The 22,429-nt window shown below is 44.1% G+C and overlaps 1 protein-coding gene across 1 annotated transcript in view; it reads right to left on the bottom strand.

Annotated features, from left to right (window-relative positions):
* Positions 1-20,618: 20,618 nt before the first annotated feature.
* The window catches only part of LOC115116038 (zinc finger protein 638-like), a 40,782-nt gene continuing 38,971 nt past the window's right edge, over positions 20,619-22,429 (bottom strand). Inside the window, exons 22-24 of the mRNA XM_065003310.1 lie at positions 21,606-21,734; positions 21,288-21,409; positions 20,619-20,916 (exon numbers count right to left, since the gene is read on the bottom strand). Of these exons, the coding sequence (XP_064859382.1) occupies positions 20,881-20,916; positions 21,288-21,409; positions 21,606-21,734 (287 nt within the window). The 3' untranslated portion in view covers positions 20,619-20,880. The remainder of the gene's footprint in view (positions 20,917-21,287; positions 21,410-21,605; positions 21,735-22,429) is intronic.

Genomic DNA, 22,429 nt, shown 5'->3' with positions numbered 1-22,429 from the left:
CAGTCTATGACTGATTGAGGAGGTTTTGTAAGTGACTGCATCTATACAGCAGCTAGAGACAGGAGACTTACAAGCCATGTGACGTGGTAGTAAAACATCTAACACTTACACAACATATACCCAATACACACACAGTAAATTAAAGTAAATTAGAAAAAAAATCCAGAAAATCACATTGTAGGATTATGGTGGAAATGTGCAAATAAATGGTATTGGTTTTTGGTTTTTGGCCACCATAATTTGCAAATAAATTCATTAAAAATCCTACAGTGTGATTTTCTGGATTTTTTTTCTCATTTTGTCTGTCATAGTTGAAGTGTACCTATGATGAAAATGACATGCCTCTCTCATCTTTTTAAGTGGGAGAACATGCACAATTACTTATTTTCCACCATAATTTGCAAATAAATTCATTAAAAATCATACAATGTGATTTTCTGGATTTTTTTTCTCGTTTTGTCTGTCATAGTTGAAGTGTACTATGATGAAAATTACAGGCCTCTCTCTCAAGTGGGAGAACTTCCACAATTGGTGGCTGACTAAATACTTTTTTTGCCCCACTGTATATATATATGAGATGGGTAATGCAAGATGTGTAGACATTATTAAAGTTGACTAGTGTTCCAATTATTCAAGTGGCTAGTGATTTCAAGTCTATGTATATAGGCAGCAGCCTCCATATGCTAGAAATGGCTATTTAAGATTCTGATGGCCTTTTAGATAGAATCTGTTTTTCAGTCTCTCGGTGCCAGCCTTGATTCACCTGTCCTGACCTCGCCTTCAGGTTGATAGCCTGGTGAAACACTCTCTGGAGAGCCCTGCGGTTGCAGGTGGGGCAGTTGCCATACCAAGCGGTGATACAGCCCAACAGGATGCTCTCAATTGTGCATCTGTAAAAGTTTGTGAGGGTTTTAGGTGACAAGCCAAATTTCTTCAGCCTCCTGAGGTTGAAGAGGCACTCTTGCGCCTTCTTCACCGCAATGTCTGTCTGAGTGGACCATTTCAGTTTGTCAGTGATGTGTACACCGAGGAACTTGAAGGTTTCCACCTTCTCCACTGTGGTCTCATTGATGTGGATATGGTGGTACCCCCCACTGCTGTTTCCTGAAGTCCCCAATCATCTCCTTTGTTTTGTTGACATTGAGTGAGAGGTTATTTTCACCACACTCCCAGAGCCCTCACCTCCTTCCTGTAGGCTGTCTCGTCATTGTTGGTAATCAAGCCTACTACTGTTGTGCCATCTCCCTCCACCAGCGTGGTGCACTTCAGAACACGGAGGACAGAGAGGCTGCATAATAGATTGACCAATTGGAAGAGCAGGATGTAGGTGAGGAGGCAGAGGATGGGGATCTCTGGAGCTTTCTAAAATGTCTAAAACCCTGTTTTCGCTATATCATTATGGGGTATGAGGAAAATGTTTTATTTAGTCCATTTTAGAAAAAGGCTGTAACATAACACAATGTGGAAAAAGTCAAGGGGTCTGAATACTTTCCAAATGCACTGTAGAATGCCATTTGGGATGCAGACCAGAGCACTGAAAAGAGGAGGGGCTGCCCCCCTTCCTGCCTTCCTGACATGCAAATAGCCTGCCTACTCTAAATGGACACAACACAAACTAAGAGGCCCAAATGTGTATGCAAAGGGCTCTCATTGTTTTTTAAAAACATTTTCTGCCTGCATTATTGTCTTTTTTCCCCTGCTCTACAAAAATAAAAACAAGATACGTGAGTAGTTCTGCACACATGTTAAATATGAAAGATAAAAAATATTATTTTTTTCAGTAAACTATCAGGGATCAAGGAAAGAACCAAGTGTAGACTGTGAAGTAACAATGTTTATTGTAACAAAAGGGGAAGGCAAACGACAGGTCAAGGCAGGCAGGGTTCGATAATCCAGAGTAGGAGCAAAGGTACAGGACGGCAGGCAGGCTCAGGCTCAGGGTCAGGGACAGGGAGAGGCAGAGTTCAGTAATCCAGAGTAGGAGCGAAGGTACAGCACGGCAGGCAGGCTCAGGGTCAGGGACAGGGGCAGGCAGAGTTCAGTAATCCAGAGTAGGAGCAAAGGTACTGGACAGCAGGCAGGCTCAGGCTCAGGGTCAGGGACAGGGAGAGGCAGAGTTCAGTAATCCAGAGTAGGAGCGAAGGTACAGCACGGCAGGCAGGCTCAGGGTCAGGGTCAGGGACAGGGGCAGGCAGAGTTCAGTAATCCAGAGTAGGAGCAAAGGTACAGGACGGCAGGCAGGCTCAGCGTCAGGGACAGGGACAGGCAGAGTTCAGTAATCCAGAGTAGGAGCAAAGGTACAGGACGGCAGGCAGGCTCAGGGTCAGGGACAGGGACAGGCAGAGTTCAGTAATCCAGAGTAGGAGCAAAGGTACAGGACGGCAGGCAGGCTCAGCGTCAGGGACAGGGAGAGGCAGAGTTCAGTAATCCAGAGTAGGAGCGAAGGTACAGCACGGCAGGCAGGCTCAGGGTCAGGGACAGGGACAGGCAGAGTTCAGTAATCCAGAGTAGGAGCAAAGGTACAGGACGGCAGGCAGGCTCAGCGTCAGGGACAGGCAGAGTGGTCCGGCAGGTGGGTTCGGAGTCAGGACAGGCAAGGGTCAAAACCCAGGAGGGTGAGAAAAGAGAAAAAACAGGTAAAAATACCCAGAGGACAAGTGAGGAATATGGGCAACACCTGGAGGGGGAGGAAACAAGCACAAGGACAGGTGAAACAGATCAGGATCGTGACAGTGAACATGAATTACACTTTTTTTTACCCATGTACTGTATAATTATGCCATTTTTCCAAATATTGTATCAAAAGCGACTCACAGTTATGCTGTCAGACAAATTAAGTCTTATCATCTCATCTCACTACTAGATACAGACACAAAGGTGAAAGCTGAAGCAATACGATTGGTACGTAATCTTCCCAGATAAGAGGGAATGAATCAAATCCAACACTGCACGATTCTGGATTTCATGCTTATACCCTCCTGATTTCAGGAGCCTTCGACCGGGATTTCTGGAAAACCTAGGAATTTGGAGATATTATGATGATGAATCATGATGTTATTTGTCTCCTCCCTCTCCCTCGGTCCGGGACATTTCAGACCCTCATAACAGAGGCAGAAGTATAACATACATTCAAATAAGAATTTCACCTAAAGACGCATAATATTTCCAGCGTAGAATGAATACAGAACCCGATCACAACCAACCAGACTAATCCAGAACTGCCACCTTGTATCTGAGGAGTTTGTACTTCAGGAAGACCACAGGGTGGACCACCGTCAGGTAGCGTTCGAAATATATACAAAGATGAGAAAACCAATACAGAATGTTACTAGAGCTGGGAGAAAGGGAATAAGGAGATGTATGTAGACAAATACTTAGACAGAAGGCAGGCAGTATAGGGTTTCAAATAGGTTGAGAGAGAAGAACTCCATCATCCCTCCGGCTCCGGTCACTATCAGCCACAGGACCTACATTTTAGTGGGGAGACTGAGAATGAGGTTGAATGAATAGCAGGCTGTGCCGATAGAAGACCATGCTCCGCATAGCAAGAGAGGACAGAGGAATGGTAGGAAGCGTTCATCTTTTACCAAGCTCAGTTATTTAACTATGTGTGGGTGGGAGAGAGAGAGAGAGAGAGAGAGAGGGAGAGAGAGAGGGAGAGTGGGAGAGTGCGAGAGAGAGAGAGAGAGAGAGAGAGAGAGAGAGAGAGAGAGAGAGAGGGAGAGTGGGAGAGTGAGAGAGAGAGAGAGAGAGAGAGAGAGAGAGAGAGAGAGAGAGAGAGAGAGAGAGAGAGAGAGAGCGATTGGTGTCTCTTCTCTTCCTGGACATTTAGCGATTGTGTCTACTTAGAACTGAGCTATGTCAAATAAAAATCTAATCTAATTTTATTAGTCACATGCGCAGAATACAACAAGTGTAGACATTACAGTGAAATGCTTACTTACGAGCCCCTAACCTACAGTGCAGTTTCAAAAAATATGGATAAGAATAAAATATAAAAGTAACAAGTAATTTAAAGAGGGGTAGAAGCTGTTTAAAAGCCGCTTGGACCTAAACTTGGCGCTCCGGTACCGCTTGCCGTGTGGTAGCAGAGAGAACAGTCTATGACTAAGGTGGCTGGAGTCTTTGACAATTTTCAGGGCCTTCCTCTGACACCGCCTGGTATAGAGGTCCTGGATGGCAGGACGCTTGGCCCCAATGATGTACTAGGCCGTTTGCACTACCCTCTGTAGTGCCTTGCGATCGGAGGCTGAGCAGTTGTCATACCAGGCAGTGATGCAACAAGCGGTACCGGAGCACAAAGTCTAGGTCCTTAACAACTTCTACCCCCAAGCCATAAGACTGCTGATCAATTAATCAAATGGCCATGCGGACTATGTAAGGTACATTGTTTTTACGCTGCTGCCACTCACTGCATATTATCTATGCATAGTCACTTTACATCTACAAATTACCTCGACGAACCTGCACCCCCGCACTTTGATTCGGTAGCGGTACTACCTGTATATAGCCTCGTTATTGTTATGTCATTTTCTTGTGTTACTTATTTATTTATTTCAGCTTTTTATATCGCATAGGGTGGCAGAACGTCCAGGCCCGGCCCTTCACAGGACGTAGATATTGGTGGGGAGAACCAGGATAAAGTTGATTGCATAGGAAGCAGTGCTGAATGATTGGTCTTGGGACAAATAGGCAGCAAATGGATATCTAGGCAGGGAAGAGTTTGCAACTGAGGATGAAGTATTCATCTCTTCACTTGGTATAGTTCTGGTGTGTGATGGAAGCTGAGAGAGAGAGAGAGAGAGAGAGAGAGAGAGAGAGAGAGAGAGATTACCTGTCAACACCAGATCATACAATATACATTTACATTTAATCTGCCTTTTAATGTGATTCATCAATAAACATTTCAAATGTTAAGCACTTCTCAACGGCTGGCCATGCCTTCCGCCTGGCTACTCCAACCTCGGCCAACAGCTCCGCCCCCCCCGCAGCTCCTCGCCCAAGCCTCTCCAGGTTCTCCTTTACCCAAATCCAGATAGCAGATGTTCTGAAAGAGCTGCAAAACCTAGACCCGTACAAATCAGCTGGGCTTGACAATCTGGACCCTCTATTTCTGAAACTATCTGCCGCCATTGTCGCAACCCCTATTACCAGCCTGTTCAACCTCTCTTTCATATCGTCTGAGATCCCCAAGGATTGGAAAGCTGCCGCAGTCATCCCCCTCTTCAAAGGGGGAGACACCCTGGACCCAAACTGCTATAGACCTATATCCATCCTGCCCTGCCTATCTAAGGTCTTCGAAAGCCAAGTCAACAAACAGGTCACTGACCATCTCGAATCCCACCGTACCTTCTCCGCTGTGCAATCTGGTTTCCGAGCCGGTCACGGGTGCACCTCAGCCACGCTCAAGGTACTAAACGATATCATAACCGCCATCGATAAAAGACAGTACTGTGCAGCCGTCTTCATCGACCTCGCCAAGGCTTTCGACTCTGTCAATCACCATATTCTTATCGGCAGACTCAATAGCCTCGGTTTCTCGGATGACTGCCTTGCCTGGTTCACCAATTACTTTGCAGACAGAGTTCAGTGTGTCAAATCGGAGGGCATGCTGTCCGGTCCTCTGGCAGTCTCTATGGGGGTGCCACAGGGTTCAATTCTCGGGCCGACTCTTTTCTCTGTATATATCAATGATGTTGCTCTTGCTGCGGGCGATTCCCTGATCCACCTCACGCAGACGACACCATTCTATATTTTCGGCCCGTCATTGGACACTGTGCTATCTAACCTCCAAACGAGCTTCAATGCCATACAGCACTCCTTCCGTGGCCTCCAACTGCTCTTAAACGCGAGTAAAACCAAATGCATGCTTTTCAACCGATCGCTGCCTGCACCCGCTTGCCCGACTAGCATCACCACCCTGGATGGTTCCGACCTTGAATATGTGGACATCTATAAGTACCTAGGTGTCTGGCTAGACTGCAAACTCTCCTTCCAGACTCACATCAAACATCTCCAATCGAAAATCAAATCAAGAGTCGGCTTTCTATTCCGCAACAAAGCCTCCTTCACTCACGCCGCCAAGCTTACCCTAGTAAAACTGACTATCCTACCGATCCTCGATTTGCGATGTCATCTACAAAATGGCTTCCAACACTCTACTCAGCAAACTGGATGCAGTCTATCATAGTGCCATCCGTTTTGTCACCAAAGCACCTTATACCACCCACCACTGCGACTTGTATGCTCTAGTCGGCTGGCCCTCGCTACATATTCGTCGCCAGACCCACTGGCTCCAGGTCATCTACAAGTCCATGCTAGGTAAAGCTCCGCCTTATCTCAGTTCACTGGTCACGATGGCAACACCCATCCGTAGCACACGCTCCAGCAGGTGTATCTCACTGATCATCCCTAAAGCCAACACCTCATTTGGCCGCCTTTCGTTCCAGTACTCTGCTGCCTGTGACTGGAATGAACTGCAAAAATCGCTGAAGTTGGAGACTTTTATCTCCCTCACCAACTTCAAACATCAGCTATCCGAGCAGCTAACCGATCGCTGCAGCTGTACATAGTCTATTGGTAAATAGCCCACCCATTTTCACCTACCTCATCCCCATACTGTTTTTATACTGTTTTTTTATTTTATTTATTTATTTACCTTTCTGCTCTTTTGCACACCAATATCTCTACCTGTACATGACCATCTGATCATTTATCACCCCAGTGTTAATCTGCCAAATTGTATTATTCGCCTACCTCATGCCTTTTGCACACATTGTATATAGACTGCCCATTTTTTTTTCTACTGTGTTATTGACTTGTTAATTGCTTACTCCATCTGTAACTCTGTGTTGTCTGTTCACACTGCTATGCTTTATCTTGGCCAGGTCGCAGTTGCAAATGAGAACTTGTTCTCAACTAGCCTACCTGGTTAAATAAAGGTGAAATAAAAAATAAAATAAAAAAATAAAAAATAAAATTCCTGTAAGATATTTCAATCAAACATTAATAAATTATGCCATGCAGACATTTCTTCTGCTATGAAATATCTTAGAATTCCAGAACATGTACTGAAAGAAAAGTGTTAAACCTCGGAAGTGAACTGAATACTTTTTCTTCAGCAACAATTCAGATTGTTAAGAGAAAAAAATAACAATGTTAAACTTTGACAGATGAAGCTCTTCTCTCTACTGGAAGTATGTGTCTGTTAACATAACTTCATTTACAACAGATACAACATAACACGGCCAAAACATGGAAATGGAGGAGGTACTTCCAAACCTCATCCAATGAGAATGCTCATCTTAGTTTTTTCCCTATTCAAAATGTTTTCCATTTGGTGTGTCCTCAACTCAAGTCAGGTATATTGGGACCAGCTTGTACACACGTGAGTCACAAACAGGTGCATCAGGTCATTACACCTATGCAAAACATTGTGTTTGTCAGGACCTAATGGCCATACACAGTCTATGATTGATTGACGAGGTGTTGTAAGTGACTGCATCTAGGGACAGGAGACATACTAGCCATGTGACGTGGCAGTTGAAACACATCAAAAACAGATGTAGTTTATGAACTGTATATTCGACCAGGCAGACCCAAAATGTAGGATTAGGCATAGGGATCAAAATGTGTTAAATGTAGAGCTAAGTTTAGGGGTTAAGGATAGGCGTAGTGGGATGGGTGTAGCATAAGGGATTAGCTTTAGGGCTAAAGTTTAGGGCTAAAGTTAGGTTTGGGTTTTTGGTTAGTGTAAGGGTTACGGTTAGGTTTAGGGGGATTGGTGTAACGTAAGGGGTTAACTTTAGGGCTAAGTTTGGGTTTAGGTTTGTGTTTAAGTTTAGCTTAAAGGTTGATGTTTAGTGGAACCCCCATTCGGAACCACACAAAATCTGCCAGTCATATACAGTATATTAACTACCTCTTCCAGTAGGAAGGACATTACAGGTTGCTTCAAGCGTTATCTGACCTCCAGTCATTGCACTAATGCTAGTTAGTGTTGGCTAACAAAACTACCTCTAACTTCCTTCATACTGGGTACAGACACATAAAAATGGTATCCATGAGTTCATCTGACTCTGGGAAAGTAGAAAAATGGCATATGTGCCAAAATCTTGCACTATCCCTTTAAATATACAATAACATATACAAAGAAGTGCCCAATATAAATAGAATAGCTAGATTCAAGTGAATGTTGTGAGATGGGTGGACCGGCGGCCATCCTGAGTGTATCCAATTCTATTTCTAGTGTTATGCCACCTCTCCCTCTCTGGCCCCTGGGGCAGAAGGGCAGGTTCCCACTCCTGTGGAGGTAGAAGAAGGGCTGCACCAACCCACAGACCACACCGATGAAGACAGAAACATATATGGCTGATATTCCCTATTTAGAGCCCTTCTTTTCACCAGAGTCATATACACTGAGCTCACAAAACTTTATGAACATCTGCTCTTTCCATGACAGGCTGACCAAGTGAATCCAGTTGAAAGCTATGATCCCTTATTGATGACACTTTAATCAGTGTAGATGAAGGGGAGGAGACAGGTTATAGAAGATTTTGAAGCATTGAGACTATTGAGACACACATTGTGTATGTCTGCCATTCAGAGGGTGAATGGGCAAGGAGAATTATTGAATTACCTTTGAACAGAGTATGGTAGTAAGAGCCAGGTGCATCGGTTTCTGTCAAGAACTGCAATGCTGCTGGGCTTTTCACGCACAACAGTTTCCCGTGTGTTTCAAGAATGGTACATCACCCCTGCCTGTCCCCCTGCCTGCCCCGTGCCTATCCCACTGCCAGTCCCCCTGCCTGTCCCACTGCCAGTCCCCCTGCCTGTCCCCCTTCTGTCCCCCTGCAAGTCCCACTGCCAGTCCCCCTGCCTGTCCCCCTCTTCTGTCCCCCTGCAAGTCCCACTGCCAGTCCCCCTGCATGTCCCACTGCCAGTCCCCCTGCCTGTCCCCCTTCTGTCCCCCTGCAAGTCCCACTGCCAGTCCCCCTGCCTGTCCCCCTGCCTGTCCCCCTTCTGTCCCCCTGCAAGTCCCACTGCCAGTCCCCCTGCCTGTCCCCCTTCTGTCCCCTGCCTGTCCCACTGCCAGTCCCCCTGCCTGTCCCCCTGCCTGTCCCCCTTCTGTCCCCCTGCAAGTCCCACTGCCAGTCCCCCTGCCTGTCCCCCTTCTGTCCCCTGCCTGTCCCACTGCCAGTCCCCCTGCCTGTCCCCCTTCTGTCCCCCTGCCTGCTACCATCCCTGTCCCACTGCCAGTCCCCCTGCCTGTCCCCCTGCCTGTCCCCCTGCATGTCCCCCTGCATGACCCCTGTCTGTCCCACTGCCAGTCCCCCTGCCTGTTCCCCTTCTGTCCCCCCCACCTGTCCCCCTGCCTGCTACCATCCCTGTCCCACTGCCTGTCCCCCTAACTGTGCCTCTGCATGTCCCCCTGCCTGTTCCACTGCCAGTCCCCCTGCCTGTCCCCCTTCTGTCCCCCTGCCTGTCCCCCTGCCTGCTACCATCCCTGTCCCCCTGCCTGTCCCCCTGCCTGCACATCTGTGTGCTGTATCAGATTGCCTTCGACCTGACATTCAAACAGTAACGTGTATTCATGGATGCCAAGAGAAGCTAGGCTTCCCCAAAAGACTAACCAATAAAAATAAAAACCTAATGTAATTGATCTTTTGACCTCTTCTGTTTTATAATTTACCTTCAATTCGCAAGAGGCTGAATGCGTCTCACCGGAAAAGCATTGGAGCAAGCGAAACAGCGCACCTCCGACTCTGTATGTGTAGACCATCTCGGCTTTGTTGCAGCCCGTAGCATTGAATGCAAGGGAAGCCAGTGAGCATTTGGCCTCCCATGATAAAAACTAAACTAAATAAGCTCACTGTGAATGGTTCTGGCGCATTAAAAAAAAGTGTCAAGGGAAGCCAGTTTGGATTTGGCTTCGAACCAATCACAACACATCTTGAGCAAAAAGTCAATTGACAGAAACATCTTGAATTAGTGCGTTGAGTTGTTGTCCTCCATTGGCTAGCTAGCTAGCTAACATTGGCCCATTCATACATTAGCAATGGATATAGTGATTGGTACTTGCGGGTTTATTTCATTCTACGTACTGGCCAATGATCATAATGGCTATTCTGATCAAACCATAAATTCAAACTTCGTTCCCCTGGCCTGAGAGGATGGAAGTTCAATATGTGCTGTAGCTAAATGTAGTAGGCTAATGTTAAAAAGCTAGGTCATCATTTCCCATGAAAGAAAGTTAGGCTACAGGGCAAGCATTTTAGCCAGGTAGCCTAGGACAACAAAAACTAAAAGTGTACTGTATGACGGAGTCATAGACCATTTCATCAACATGAATGAGAGGAGGATGGCATTGGGGTTTCTCTACAAGTAGAGTGAGTCAACATGTTTTTTCTACTTGCATGAACACACGCACACACACACACACACACACACACACACCGAAATCAGAACCATGGACAGCCACATCATATTTAGCTTACGTTGATTGGACTAAATTGTTTTTAGTCTTGTTTAGTTATCACTGTATTAGACTAAGCAGAGGTGCTTTGATGATGTTGACAAGCTGAAGTTGAAATGGTGCTGGAATAGTGGAAGCAGCTCCTGTTTTCTTTGTGACTTGTGGTAACTCTCTGTGGTTCTAAATCAATAGATGATATAGTAGTCCGAAAAATGTTGGAAACATAAACTTGCTTGACCATGTTCTAGGTCTTGTAACTGTTTGTTACATGCATTATGCTTTGTGGACTTCACCGGACAGATGTTGCTCTCCGGTTTTGTGATGAATCAAAGGTGTGGTTGAATGTATTCTGCAACTGTGTCTTCTTATTGTCTCGGCCTTAGGCCTATATATCACAGTCACAAAGCATATGAACTAACAGGTTATAGAGCAAACAACACAATTATCACAACACACAGGTTGTAAAATGGCTTACTTACTTGTCATCCCCAGTGATTTTACCCACGCACCCCTACTGCATGTAAATAGCCTGTTTCCTCTCTGACTGGACCCAGAGACAGCTAAGAGACATTTGTTTTTACATTTCCTGACTGTATCACTGGCTGAATTTCTCTGCTCTACATTTAAAAAACGACAGCTACATGAGTAGTTCTGCACACATATTTATTAAATGTGAAGGATTCAAAATATAAAAAAAGATGTAGTGAACATGAAAACAAGTTTTAACCAAACAAAGTAAGTCTTATCATTCCATCTCACTAATGAATAGCTTTCATACATGAAGGTGCAATGTGAAGCAAGAAGATTGATAGGTAATCTACCCATATACGAGGGAATACATCAAACCAAGACTTGTAAAATTCCAGATTTCCTGCTTATTCTTTCCTCGTGCCAGGAATCTTCTGAACAGGATTTCGGGAAAACTTGGGAATTTAGGGGACATTTCCGTACTTTTGCAACCCTTATCAAAACACATACATATTTTTGCCAGAGAATCAACAACTATCAACCTCTTTACAAGCTATCAATTAACAGGTGGAAACAAACAGGTTACAACTGGCCATCTGTATAAGGTGAAACTTTGAGTATCAACTCTCTTAAAGACCTCTGATACAGGGCAGTTTCCCAGCCCTGTGGAGGTAGAGGAGGGGCTGCACAATCCCACAGACCACACCGATGAAGACACAAACATATATGGCTGATATGAACTTCCCCAAATCTAAGACTCCAATGAAAGGTAAAATCAATACCCATGGGAGGCAGTTCACCATCATAGTCACCATAATAATCAAAATGATATTAAACGCCCTTATCTTCATGTTGTTTGTCCCCTCCCTCTCCCCTTCCCCCGGCCCTGGACGTTTCAGAGCCCTGAGAACTGAGAGGCAGCAGAATAACATGAATGAAATGAAGAACAGAATTTCACTCAAAGACACAAAATATATAACATTTAGGCTCTTTGCCAGCATAAAAGTAAGACAGAACACAGTCACAACCAACCAGATTAACCCAGAACACGCCACCTTGTATCTGAGGAGTTTGTACTTCAGGAAGACAACAGGGTGGACCACCGCTAGGTAGCGTTCAAAACATATACAGCACTGGAACAGGGTCCGACCAAAGATGGGAAAACCACCACAGAATGACACTAGAGCTTGGAGAGGGGGAATAGGGAGGTGTATGTAGACAAAGAAGAAGACAGCACACAGGCAGCAGAGGATCTCAGAGATGGCCAGGTTGAGAGCGAAGAACTCTGAGGTCATTGTTTCTCCCGCTCCAGTCACTATCAGCCACAGGACGTAGACATTGGTGGGGAGACCGAAGATGAGATTGACTGCATAGCAGGCAGTGCCGATAGAGGAATCGATTTCCGCATAGCCGGAGAGGACAGAAGAATGGTTAGAAGAGTTCATCTTTTTATTTTGACCAATCTCAGTTTGGAAGTACCAGCTTTGATGTTCCAAGTATCACTGGAAGAGAGAGAGAGAGAGAGAGAGAGAGAGAGAGAGAGAGAGAGAGAGAGACAGAGAGACAGAGAGAGAGACAGAGAGACAGAGAGACAGAGAGAGACAGACAGACAGACAGACAGACAGACAGACAGACAGACAGACAGACAGACAGACAGACAGACAGACAGACAGACAGACAGACAGACAGACAGACAGACAGACAGACAGACAGACAGAAAGACAGAGAGAGAGACAGAGAGAGAGACAGAGGGATACATGTATAAATCTCATGCAATATACAAGTACATTTAAATAGCGTTTCATGTGTTTTTTTAAATACCAACTGAAAATACTAATTACTGTAAGATATTCATAACAAACATGCATAAACTATCCCATGCAGAATTTTTTTCCTGCTTTGAAATGTCTAAGAATTCCAGATATTGAACAGAAAACAAAGGGGAAAACCTCAGAAGTGAACTGAAAACTTCTTCTACAGCAACAATACTGATATTAAAGAGGAAAAATAACCCTTTCAAACCTTGACTGATGGAGTTCTTCTTGGTATTGGAAAGTCTGTGTCCATCAAGAACTGAATGTTGGGTCATACACAACAGACACAACATAACAGTGGCAAAACGGATGGAGGACGTGCCTACCCTTATCCAATGAGAATGCTCATCTTTGTTTTTAACCCCATTCAAAACCATTTCCATTTGGTTTGACCTGAATACAAGTCAAGTCTATTAGTCCCAGTTTGTACACCTGCTGCACCTGAGTCACAAACAGGTGCAGCAGGTCATTACACCTATGCAAATGATTGTGTTTGACGGGTCCTAATGATACACAGTTTAAGATTGATTGAGGATGTTTTGTAAATCCAGGTTCACACTGCATGCCTTGATGCTCAAATCAGTTTGGTTTTTACTGACTGTCAAAATAGCAAGTTATAGAAGTAACCAAGTTGGATTTGTGTGTGTTCAGACAGTAGTCATTTGCTGACATGGCTACACTTGTTGTCATAATAATGACTGGTGTGTGCGCAGTGGTGTAGGTTGATTGGTGCATGTGCTTCCTATATCTCAGAAGTTAAGCAGTAAACTAAGGTGACAACAATGCCTTCCATGGACTCTTCCCAGTTGCTTTGAATGTTCAAAATCATAGTGTAAGAACCCGTTTAAATGATCAAAGGATAGGATGATCCAACTTGAAAAACTTTTTGGGGGGCTTGCCACAACAGTCACATTTCTTGCATATTCACTAATTTGTTTGTAAACAATTAACAAGCCAGTTAGATACCACGGTTCCACGGCAAAAAAAATCTGAAGTCGCAAGGCCAGGAATCAGAATTGTATCTGATTTCAAACCACCTACAAAAGTCGGTTGAAATGTGTCTTGAAACATCTGATTACATTTTCATTTTGGCGGTTCAGACTGCAGTAAAAAAGAAGAGATTTGAATCACTTCAAACTGCCAATGTAAACCAGGCCTAAGTGACAGCACCTATAGAGGGCTTGCAGTTGCATCACAATACACCTAGCAACCGTACCAGTTGGAAGACCAGAGTCAGTCTGGTGGAAGCCATGCAATCGTCCACATGGTTGGCTGTGTTTTGCTACCACCGGAAACATCGGGGGGATAACTTATTCAAGTAAGTAAATGATAAACTATGGAGCTATAATTAGCAAGACTGTGTAACCGGTGCTGTACTGCACCACGTTATGTGTGGTTGATTGAGACTATAGACGTGGACTTTGGAGATCAGGTTGTTTTAATTAAGCAGAATTCACTCTCTGCATCTGCATCCAAAAGAAAATAAACATTTGTAGATCACATGTGTTCTGCGAATCATCGCCTCTTTCTACAACAGATGCACAATACAAAGGACTGGGATCATTTGGGGAGCTAGCCATCGTTCACACATACAATAGCCTGCTAATTATAATACCTTAGCTAGCTATTAACCACATGTTGAATTCAGAATGTTAGTATCCTCCTAAAAAGTACAGTTACAAGTGCATCTTAACAATACCATCCACTTACGAGTAACCTCTAAATATACAACATTATTCTTGAACAAAACACTGTGTATGACTGTGCTTAAAATAATCTAACTTTTCTGAAGAAGACAGAAAAGGCGTGCCTACCTCTGATAGTGCATCAAAATTATTTGAGCACGGGCACGCAGGGCAAAACATAAGTACACACTCCCCTACCTGGTGAAATTAACACAGTACTTTAACAACTGTTACATTCACCCCTCTTGAATTTCACCAACCTTGCAAAACTGAACAAAATTATCTACCAAGCTCAAGGCATAATTCTGAATACAGGCCTTCAACTGCCCCTAGACGTATAGTGCCTCTTACACTATACCTACCGTCTTAGCCTTAAAAAAATGTTATTCTGTACTAAATTATATCTCTGTACTATGTTAAACGTGCACCTTCTGGTGGATTGACTCAATTAGTCTCTTGACTGGTTTAACTACCCTCCCCGCCCTTGTGCAACCTGCCACTGGGCTATTGGCCATGGTGACTAACAGTGGCTCTGGCCTTAGATCATTGATCAGAGGAGGGGTTGAAGGAATCAGCTCCAGGTTCTCAGAGGTGCTTCCCAGGTATTTTTCCTCAAGCAAACAAGGTTCTTCTGGCTCTGACTTTCCATCGATGTCCAGAGCTCGGAGTAATCGCTTGAATCCTCCGCCAACCAAGATGCACTTTCCACCCCAGAGTCCTCCATGTCTTCCCTGACCAGTCCATCGCCGGAGTGGGTGGCCTCTCCTGCAGCTACATTGACTGACGTTCCTGCAGCATCACTGTCATTGAAGTGCACTGAATCATCCATTTCAAATGGCAGGAAATTCACCTGCAGCAGTAGATTCCTGTGAACCACTTTCTCTCTGCGGTAACGGTCTTGGATTATGTAAGTGTGGGTTTGTGGATTGACTGAAGTCACTGTGAAAATCTCGGGTTTCCACTTGTCAGCCAATTTGCGACAGCCCCTTTCACCCTGGTTGGCGATGAGGACACGATCCCCCATGGACAAACTGATGCCTTTAACCCGCTTGTCATACTCCCAACCTTGTCGTCTCTGTTGCTTGTCAGTGTGCCTTTGGGCAACACTCATAGCTTCCTTCAGGACAGTGATCAGAGTCTTGACATACTTGTTGCAATCCACAACACTGGAGTCGTCCACAACATTGCGGAACATCACATCCACTGGTAGCCGAGGGACCCTACCAAACATGAGAAAGAATGACTGGATTTGTTCAGGCCAATGTTCTTTGGTTTTTAAGGGCAGACTCCTGAGCATACTACCTAAAGTCCTGTTGAAACTTTCAGTTTCTCCATTCCCCATTGGGTGATATGCCGTGGTTCTTGACTTTTGGACACTGGAGAGCTTAAGCAGTTCTGCTATTAGCTCGCTCTCTAAATTTGCGCCCTGATCAGTATGGATATTTGAAGCAAATCCGTACACAGAAGACATGATCCCACAGTTTACGAGCTACTTGCTTGGCTGTCTGGTTTCTGCATGGCCATACATGGGCAAGTTTAGTGAAGTGGTCAGTCACCACCAGAACATCAACTGAGTTATTCTTACTGTCTTCCACTGTCCAAAAATCCAAACACACCAACTCCATGGGAGAGCAGGTTTTGATGCTCTCTAACAGGGCTCTAGCCGCTGGCTCTGGAGTCTTTGCTAGAGCGCATCTCTGGCAGCAGCGCACATACTCCTTGATGCCTCTCTCCATTGCAGGCCAGAAAAACCTCTGTCTGGCCAGGGCTAGAGTTCTAGCTTGGCCTTGATGTCCTGCAAGGTCGTGAATGCAAGTCATCGCTTTGAGTCTCAACACCTCTGGCAAGATATACTGGAACAGTCTCCGGTTAGTGTGACTCTCCTTAATGACACGGTACAGAACTCCCTCTCTTAGAATCAAGCAGTCCCACTGTTTCATCAGCAACAACACATTAGAAGAAACATTGTATCGATCTCTTCTGGTGGGCCGTTTCTTATTGAAGACGAAAGGGATGACCTTGGAATCAGAGTCTTGCAGCTGAAGATCTCGAAGTTCCTCGTGCGAGAGTTCAGGCAAAGTGTCAATACCAGGAGAAAGCAGCTGTTGGGTGTTGGAACCAAGCTGGATTGCTTGCATCCCCGTTGAACATTTCCAGTCGATATGGAGCTGACATATGGCCTTCACTTCAGCAGTGGTCAAGGAGGTTATCTCCTGAGAATAAGAAGACCAACAGAAGGCATTTTGGACATCATCATTCAACGTCCCAACAGCCTCAGACAGAAGTGCAAGGCAGGACACCCTCATCAGTCTCTGCGCGACAGTCACTGCTAAGGGGTCGCAGTTCAGTGCATCTGCTACTGTATTCTTGCTGCCTGGGATACGCTTCAAATCAAAGTTGTACAGTGCCAGCTTGGCAACCCGTCTTTGCTCGCAAGCGTCCAGCTTGGGTTTTGTCATGATGTACGTTAACGGGTTACTATCTGTCCAGACAGTGAATTTCTCACACACACTCCATTTCAGTGCTAGAAATTAAAGTCTGTGTGCCGGATACCTTCTCTGCGACTTACTCAGGGTCTTGCTCGTGATTGCTATGGGCCTTGCTTTATCTTCACCTTCAGGCACTTGACAAAGTACAGCCCTGAGACCATCCAAAGAAACGTCAGTGAAGAGATTGAACGGCCTCTCGAAATCAGGGTGAGCTAGCACAACACAATTCAAAAGACCATCCTTCAGCTTCTGGAATACAACAGCACACTCCTCAGTCCAATCCGATAGTGTCAGTTTACGGAAAATCCCACTTTTGCCCTTCTTCCCATCTCTTCCTCTTCTCTTTTGACCCCCAGTGAGTGCAAACAAAGGTCTGACTATGGTGTAACAGTCAGGAATGAAGTACTGGTAATATAATACCATACCCAAGAAGGATTTCAGCCCCCGGGCAGAGGGAGTGCATCCGTCAATGGCCTCCACCTTCTCAGGATCCACTGACACACCGTCCTTTTTAATGATATGTCCGAGGAATTTCACTGTACTTCGTAGGAAGTGACATTTCTTAGGTGCCAGTTTGAGATTGTTGGCTCTTAGACGGCTAAACACAACTTCCAAGTCGCTGTAGAGCCTGTTCCTCGGTGGGTGCAAAGACCAACAAGTCATCTAGGTAACAAAGGAGATTTGAGAAATGTATGTCCCCAAATATACTTAACATCATTCTCATGAAAGAGGCCAGGCTGTTACACAGACCTTGTGGCATGCAATTTGTACTCATAAAAGTCCAATCGTGTGGTAAAGGTTGTGTACTTCTTGTCCACACGGGGGGACCTAGTGAATGACCTGCAGAGAGCTGGGACCAAAGTAACAAAGCCTACCATCAGCAAGGGCATTGAAGATGAAACGTGTCTGGGTCTTTCAGCATGACAATGATCCCAAACACACCGCCCGGGCAACGAAGGAGTGGCTTCGTAAGAAACATTTCAAGGTCCTGGAGTGGCCTAGCCAGTCTCCAGATCTCAACCCCATAGAAAATCTTTGGAGGGAGTTGAAAGTCTGTGTTGCCCAGCAACAGCCCCAAAACATCACTGCTCTAGAGGAGATCTGCATGGAGGAATGGGCCAAAATACCAGCAACAGTGTGTGAAAACCTTGTGAAGACTTACAGAAAACCTTTGACCTCTGTCATTGCCAACAAAGGGTATATAACAAAGTATTGAGATAAACTTTTGTTATTGACCAAATACTTATTTTCCACCATAATTTGCAAATAAATTCATCAAAAATCCTACAATGTGATTTTCTTTCTCGTTTTGTCTGTCATAGTTGAAGTGTACCTATGATGAAAATTACAGGCCTCTCTCATCTTTTTTAAGTGGGAGAACTTGCACAATTGGTGGCTTGACTAAATACTTTTTTGCCCCACTGTACATACATTATCTCTGCATTCCCAGATTAGGACCTAATTAATTCATTTCAATTGACCAATTTCCTTGTGAGCTGTAACTCAGTAAAATATTTAAAATAGTTGCATATTGTTGTTCAGTATACATTTAACATATTCATAAGGTTTAATGGGGCACTTTCATGACAAGGTGAAGGTGCTCTCTATTGAAATGGCACAACAGAATCATCCAGATTGATCAAAGCACAGTATATGACAACCATCTTCTATAACTGAGGGACGTCTCCTTTCAAATATGGAACATGATAAAGTAGTAGAAGTAGAAACTGATGTTGCTGCAGCATTGCTCCTCTTCACAGTGGGAATACAGTCGACATGGGTGTCTTGATAGAGGTCACCTACTTCAAAAATATATATATTTTTAAATTATTTAACTAGGCAAGTCAGTTAAGATCTCCTGCGGGGACGGGGGCTTGGATTAAAATTTTAAAAAATAGGACAAAACACATCACAACAAGAGAGACAACACTATATAAAGAGAGACCTAAGACAACAATATAGCAAGGCAGCAGCACATGACAACACAGCATGGTAGCAACAAAACATGGTAGCAACATGGTACAAACATTATTGGGCACAGACAACAGCACAATAGGCAAGAAGGTAGAGACAACAATACATCACACAAAGCAGCCACAACTGTCAGTAAGTGTCCATGATTGAGTCTTTGAATGAAGAGATTGAGATAAAACTGTCCAGTTTGAGTGCTTGTTGCAGCTTGTTCCAGTCGCTGGCTGCAGCGAACTGAAAACACGAGCGACCAGGGATGTTTGTGCTTTGGGGAAAATGATGTGGATATATTGAAGCAACATCTCAAGACATCAGTCAGGAAGTTGAATCTTGGTCACAAATGGGTCTTCCAAATGTACAATGACACCAAGCATACTTCCAAAGTTGTGGCAAAATGTCTTAAGGACAACAAAGTCAAATTACTTTGTGTGGAAAATGTGTGGGCAGAACTGAAAAAGCGTGTGCGATCAAGGAGGCCTACAACCGGACTCAGTTACACCAGCTCTGTCAGGAGTGGGTCAAAATCCACGCAACTTAATGTGGGAAGCTTGTGGAAGGCTACCCGAAACATTTGACCCAAATTAAACAATTTAAAGGCAATGCGACCAAATACTAATCGAGTGTATATAAACTTCTGACCCACTGGGAATGTGATGAAAGAAATAAAAGCAGAAATAATCGTTCTATTATTCTGACATCTCACATACTTAAAATAAAGTGGTGATCATAACTGAACTAATAAGACAGGGAATTTTTACTAGGAATAAATGTCAGGAATTGTGAAAATCTGAGTTTAAATGTATTTGGCTAAGGTGTATGTAAACTTCAACTGTATATAGGTCCTGGATGGCAGGAAGCTTGGTCCCAGTGATGTACTGGTCTGTTTGATCACTATCAGGCAATTCAACCTGTCTGGATGCTCTCGATGGTGCAGCTGTATTACTTTCTGTGGATCTGGGGACCCATGACAAATCTTTTCAGTTCCCTAAGGGACTAAAGGTGTTGTCCTGTCCTCTTCACAACTGTCATGGTGTGTTTGGACCATGTTAGTTTGTTGGTGACGTGGACACCAAGAAATTTGAAAGTCTCGACCCGCTCCACTTCAGACCCGTCGATGTTAACGGGTGCCTGTTCGTCCCTCCTTTTCTTATGGTCCACTATCAGCTCCTTTGTCTTGCTCACATTGAGAGAGGTTGTTGTCCTGGCACCACACTGACAGTTAGCCGATAGGGAGGAGATCGGCTGTCTCATCGTTGTCAGTGACCAGAAACAATAAAAAACATGTTTTGTTTGTTTTTATTTTTTTATGTTGACAGAATTCTCTTTTACAGAAATCAACTGTTGCAGTGAAGTAGTGAGTCATTGGAATGTATGGATTTGAAATAGCTACAGTATATAAAAGAGAACGATACCTTAACTAAAGCCAAGTCTAAAATATTTCCATGGTAACAGGAGGTTAGCCGTTTTAGCACAGTGGCTAGCTAGGGGAAGCTAATGGTCCATGCATGACTTGAACATGGAAATCAGTACATTTCCCTTTGTGTGCATGGACACCACACTGCTGAATTAACCGTATTCAAATCAGGATAATGCGGAAGTATATAGACAGAATTGCCCTGGTGGGGATGAATAAAGATGTATTGAATAAGGGTAAAAGGTGACTCTGGTAAACATGTCTTCAAAGGATGGTTTCAATTTCAAAACAAAGACACGGCGATTGAATAAAACACTTTATTTTCATTGTACACTGGTTTCTACTTTAATTTCTCTCTATTGAGTCACTTCTCTTCTATATCATGGGAAAATAACTAACATAAAGAAACAGTTATAGTTGTGTGTGAGTGAGTGAGTGAGTGAGATTGGACCCATGGGGAAGAAAAACAAAAACAAGGAAGTGGGAAAAGAGTTAAGACAGGAATGAATCAGTCCGTGGTTGGGACACAGACAGTCAATATTTAACTCTTCAGCTCATCACGGAGTCAGTCTTTCTTCACTCTCCACTTCTCCAGGGATTTCTGTAGAAGAATAAAAAGAAAATCATGAGTATCTTACTTACTAGATAATGTTGATTCTATGTGGAACATATGGGTTCCATGAGACACCGGCACTGCTGCCAATCTTAAGCTGATGGTTTCCATGACCGGACACAATCCTTCATCTCCTCCCCACTCCTGAGTATCAATGTATTAATTATCAAACACGTAACACCAGGACAATAAAAGCATTAAAACAGTTTCAATTCAGGAAGCAAACTGAAATTCCAAATTTGTTTTGCCATAGGAATTTACTCAATGGAATTGACCCCTTCCCCGATTGTCAAAATGTTATTTCTGATTGGTTGTTGATTTGTCAGTGTTGTTGCTGATTGGTTGTTTTGGGTTCTCACCTCCAGGTTCTGATGGTGTTTGAGGGTCTTGCAGTGGTTCTTCTCAGCCTCGTCAGTTCCGCTGTAGAACTTAGAACACACCTTACAGAAGAAGCCTGACTTGGGGACCAGAAACTCCATGCCTGATAGTGATCAAACAGACCAGAAACAAAACCTATTTTAACATATACAAACGACATGTGATTATACTATGGGACCTATGTAAACACACACACACTATTCTGACAATCGATAAGCTTGACAAATGTATCATTAGAGCTACCCTAATCAATTTCAACAACTGGTTCATTGTCAAACACAGCAGCATTTGAGTCTCACCGACAGGGCTGTCAGGGTTGAAGGGAGGGATGCTGTAGTCTTTATAAAAGAGGGGTTCCATCTTCATCTTCCTCCTCGCCGTCTCCTCCTCTCTCTCCTCCTGAGATGTCCTCCTTCGCTTCAACTCCACTGAGATGAAAGAGAAGATGGAGGAAGGAGCAGGGTCATCACTGAGACCTTAACAGTTCTGTTTGAGTTTTCCTAGACCTGACAAGTCACCAAAATGTCCTTACAAGGAAAGAAATTATAATTCAAGTCTTTAAATAAAAATCAGACACCTTAAAAACAACCAAACTAACGTGGTTTCAGGCCGTCAACCAACCATATTTTTTCTACAACTTCTCAAAGAACCCAGCTTTTCGTGCCATCCTGCTATGTTTGCGATGACGAGGAGTGGCATAACACAAAACAGACTGGTAACCAGGTTAACATGAGCTTGCTACCACCATTGATTTGGCTGAGTTCACCTCTAACACATTTGATCATCTAGCCGTATAGTGGTTACCATAGCCACCATTGATCTACATACTAAGGCTGTAACGGTTCACCAAACCCACGGTTAGGTACATATTGCGGTGTTGGGGCCACGGTTCAGTTTTTGGTAGAGTGGAAAAATGAAATGACAAACGTTACTGTAACATATTTTCTATGCCAGGTGAAATTGCGCCTCATTAGCTCATTGTTATCAATGTATCCAAATCAATGTCACTAGAAATCAGTTTATGCAAATGCAGCTACATACTGCAGCTGTTTTTCTGGTTGCACTTTTTGACGTGTCTAAGTTTTTCCTTGCTTGCAAGCTAGCCACCTATGGCTAAGAACGT

The sequence above is a fragment of the Oncorhynchus nerka genome, linkage group LG18 (assembly GCF_034236695.1).
Source record: "Oncorhynchus nerka isolate Pitt River linkage group LG18, Oner_Uvic_2.0, whole genome shotgun sequence".
In the NCBI taxonomy this organism is placed as follows: Eukaryota; Metazoa; Chordata; class Actinopteri; order Salmoniformes; family Salmonidae; genus Oncorhynchus; species Oncorhynchus nerka.
Note: the sequence above shows the minus strand (reverse complement) of the source record. Positions and strands in the feature narration are given on the sequence as shown.